Source organism: Sphaeroforma arctica (assembly GCF_001186125.1).
Source record: "Sphaeroforma arctica JP610 unplaced genomic scaffold supercont1.1234, whole genome shotgun sequence".
In the NCBI taxonomy this organism is placed as follows: domain Eukaryota; class Ichthyosporea; order Ichthyophonida; genus Sphaeroforma; species Sphaeroforma arctica.
Genome location: NW_014039324.1, coordinates 1 through 4,063, shown reverse-complemented (window position 1 = coordinate 4,063; position 4,063 = coordinate 1). Strand labels below are relative to the sequence as shown.

General features: G+C 50.0%; 2 protein-coding genes across 2 annotated transcripts; both read left to right on the top strand.

Annotated features, from left to right (window-relative positions):
• Positions 1-342: 342 nt before the first annotated feature.
• SARC_10399 (hypothetical protein) lies at positions 343-843 on the top strand (the record flags this gene model as incomplete). Its single annotated transcript, XM_014295560.1, has 1 exon — positions 343-843. A coding segment is annotated over one exon (501 nt), but the record flags the coding sequence as incomplete, so codon positions are not given.
• Positions 844-1,358: 515 nt separating this feature from the next.
• SARC_10398 (hypothetical protein) lies at positions 1,359-3,426 on the top strand (the record flags this gene model as incomplete). Its single annotated transcript, XM_014295559.1, has 4 exons — positions 1,359-1,832; positions 1,969-2,607; positions 2,652-2,901; positions 2,945-3,426. 4 exons carry the CDS (start codon positions 1,359-1,361, stop codon positions 3,424-3,426), a joined length of 1,845 nt encoding a protein of 614 aa, XP_014151034.1.
• Positions 3,427-4,063: the final 637 nt, after the last annotated feature.

Sequence of the window (4,063 nt, the reverse complement as noted above, 5' to 3'; positions counted from 1 at the left end):
TATATATATACAGCCTCCCTCTCTCTTCCAGAGGATAGACCGGCGAGAGTATATGGACTCTCGCCCCCTTCCACAATGTATGTATCCTCTGTTCAGGATCTCTTCGTGTATTTCTTCAGTTTAGTCCAGTTCTCGATATCTTCTTGGTTGCTGGTCCTCTCCGTTGCTCTCCATACTCTTCTTATCTGGTGGCAGTAGTAGTTGACTGCCTTTCGCCTGTGAGCTGGCTCACAGTGATTATATTGCTACTTTGATTGTAGAAGTATAATCCGCAGACGGACGACGGCTACTGCTCGAGGGAAGTCCAGCCCCTGACCCCGGACAGCACACCTGTGGTTGCAGGAGGACCTGCGATTCAACAGGGGAATTGCGAGCGCGGCCGTAACCTGCCCTGAGTGGTTTGAGGAGAAGGGAAAGCTTGCCGCAATCGAGCTGACGAATCTGATTCGTCACACCAACTTCCTGATGCACAGTTTGTGCCAGATAGACCTTGGAGGATATCCTCTGGAAGAGAGAGAGAGGCTGTATCGAGGAGTTATATTCACGTTATCCCGTGATAAAGCACAGCTGATTGGCCCCAAGTACATCGGAGTCAAGCACGGTCCAGCCATCGCCATCGCCAGTGAGAGACAGTGGCGGGGTGAGCGCGACAACGACCCGTACATCGGACATATCGTTCGACCATTCTTGAAGAAGCAGCGCGACTTTGAGGTAGCTGTATCTTACAGACAGAACCGAGTGAATATTAACAAGAAAAGAGACAGGAACAGGGACAAGGAAAACAAGGACAAAGGTAGAAAAGACAAAAAGGGCAAGACCGCTAAGGAAGACAAGGACAGGTAAAGCTGGCCAAAGCACATTATTTACGGGTACGGGAGAAGCTACAGAAATGGCGACACTACCGGGCCCCAAGGACCGTGACAGAGGCCATCCGATACGTCGTTAGGCCAGAGTGGAACAAACTGGGCAGGTCAGCGCGGAGGTAACACCGAAGATGGAAAGGACCGAGCTAACCAGGTTGTTCGAATCGGGGGTAATCCGACAGTGCGAGGAATGGGAGCTGCACATGTCACATTCGGCCTTCATGATTCCCAAATAGGACGGGATTCGGGCCCGCCTGATCCTCATTCCGGCAATAATCAACGACCACGCCAAGAAGAAGAAGTTTCGAATCGAAGGATTGGACAAGTTGACCCAAACAGCTCGACGAGGGGATGTGTTGCTCTCGGCGGACGTACAGGACGGGTTTTACGCACTAGCAGTGGCCGAGCCCAAACTGTGGCAGTTTCGGGACAGGACAGGACAGCTATGGTGCTTTATGGCCCTTCCGATGGGGGCAACGTTGGTTCAACCGCCTCATGGACGTGTTCAGAAGAGTGGTTCGGTCGCAGGGGATCCGAATCATTCTGTACGTGGACGATCTGTTACTACTAGGTCGTTCACACGAGATCAGGCGTCACAAGGCGTTCATCGACGCCCTGATCAACGAACTGGGATTGGTGTTCGCCGAAATTTCAAGCGAAACTTCTGGGTCTGAGCCGGAAGATCAAAGCTACGTGCCGAAGAAACATCAGACGAGTGCCTATTCGTCAGTGGTAGTCATACCTGGGCCACCTCCAATGGGCTGTCTTCGCGGTCTTAGGGCTTCGGCCATTCGTCGCAGAGATACGCCTGGTGAACCAATGGAACTCGACGAAGAAGGAGATACGAATATCAGGAGCTGTCATGAAGAAGATCGACAAGATAAACGTGATGGTGAAGCAATTCGAGGCGAGGACTATTTGGTTACCGGCCGCCAATGGATAACTCACAAGAGATTCATCGAAGATAGGGTATAGAGCAACGTTTCAATTTCGAAGCGAAGACGTACTCATTCGCCGGCATGTGGACACAAATGGAGAGTCGGTGGCCCATCGCAGTACTCGAACTGAAAGCCATAGTGTTGGCCATCGAACACTTTGTCGACAGGAAGCTGATAACGGCAACATCAGCACTTTTGGTTCTGACGGACTCCAGTACCGCACTTCACGCACTACGGAAACGATGCAGTCCATCCAGATTGATGAACTGTCAGCTACGACGGCTAACTTGGCTCTGTCACTATCAGCACCTCCGGTGGCCGGTTGCTATGGGCTACTTATCGGGGAAGCTGAACCTAGCAGCGGACGATTTATCACGAATGGGGAAGCTGTTGCAGTATCATTGGACGATAAGGGCAGTCTTCCAATTATACCTAAAGTGGGCCGTTCAAAACCGGACCCACGGCCCAGAGTTTCCGGACAGTTACTATGTGCACCTGGCCCATCACGCAAATCTGAAGGAGTTGTTACCCTTCGCAACGCGCTGGGATCAGGAGCTGGGGATGCTAGCCCCACCGGAGACGATGCTACCCACCATCTTGACCAAACTGGATGCACAATTGACCAAGTCGGTGTTAATAATTCCATACTGGCCGAAAGCAGTATGGTGGCGCCACACATAGTGCAACACGTCCCGGAATTTCTTATTCTGGAGAGAGGAGCAGTTCACTATCCCGAAAACGTGGCCCAAAAACTCAAACAGGCGATTCTACCACATCAGTATATGGCAGAATTGTACGAGCCGACCGTGCAAAACGCCAGAAGCTATCTGCTTTAGTTCCAGCCAATGAGGTGTCGCGTACCCTAGCAACAGGAGGTATCGAGAAAACCACGGAGACCAATTACCGGCTTGGTCTTCAGTATTGGGATCAGTTTCTATCCGAAGATGATTCTAGTTCAGTAGCGGTGGGTTCAGTTGCGCAACCATCACAGACAGACGTGTTGCAGAACTTCTGTGCATACTTATTCTATCAAGGATGCACAGTGGCCGAGTTGAAGAAGTATCAATCTGCGTTGAAGTGGAGAGCTACCCAACTGAACAGTCAACCTTACACGGACGAGACTTGGGCGATTTAACATCCAAGGTTTCAAACAGTTGGTGCATCATCACAGACCAGAGGCTGGTGAAGGCGTGCAAGTCTTAAGCATCGATATGATATTGCAAGTAACCACTTCGCACAAAGTGGATGTAGCAACACGAGCACTACTGGCATTTTACTGGTGCTTCGGTTTTCGGCGGCTGACTTTGTACCATGTGGCGTTTGAGGATGTTGCTTTTGATAACACGAATGCCGTCATCACTGACAAGATGGAACACAAATCTCCACATGGCATGAGACGTGGCTTTGTGGCAATTGATCATTCCTTGGGGGTTAGCGATGATGTTATTGCGGCCATACCCGGAGTGCAGCCATCATCGCTGAAGTCTTATAAGCGTAGCAACCCGATAACACAAGGTGACCGTGATCTCAACGGCGTCTTGATTGGTGTGCCGGCTCCTGCCGCCCTCGGAGACCACCAATCATCTTCCGTACGAAAATATGACGTCAGCGGTGGGAGTACGTAGACCCCGCAGGCAGTAGACAGTGGGCGCCTCCCTGATGAGGGATGTGTTCTGATATCAGCAAGAGAGGACTACCTTTCGGGACATTGCGATAGATGAACATCACCTTTGGCGCTGGGGTTGATAGGAATACAACAAATGAATAGTTATGCGCACATGATCAGATTAATAACGTAATTATTAATATGATAATGTGCCGCAGAACAATACATTGTTTGTATTCCTATTTCCAATGGCTATTATAGGGCAATCAAACGGTGTCGATTGCTATATAACGGGCATTCAGACCGACGAGGTCTTCATTCCCTATTATATTTATGCAATCCCCTTAACGTCATGACATTATTCCGTCATGCGTTATTCCCACCCACCCTTGTTTCATTCCCACTATATGGCTTAGTGGTATCGCAATGAGGAAAAGTGTTTACAATACGACCGGCCGGCAGGTGACCGCTCGAAAGTGAAGATGTTTATTCTGCACCAAGGGGGAAGTCTGCGACCAAATCACTGATACCAGTTGGACAAGCCACCACGTGTTGATTCCGAGTCTCACGACGATGCCAGCTGCAGACATTAGTGTAACTTGTCATAGTAAGGAAGAAGACCCTTGGAACGAGAAGAAAAAGGGTTTTAGGGTTTA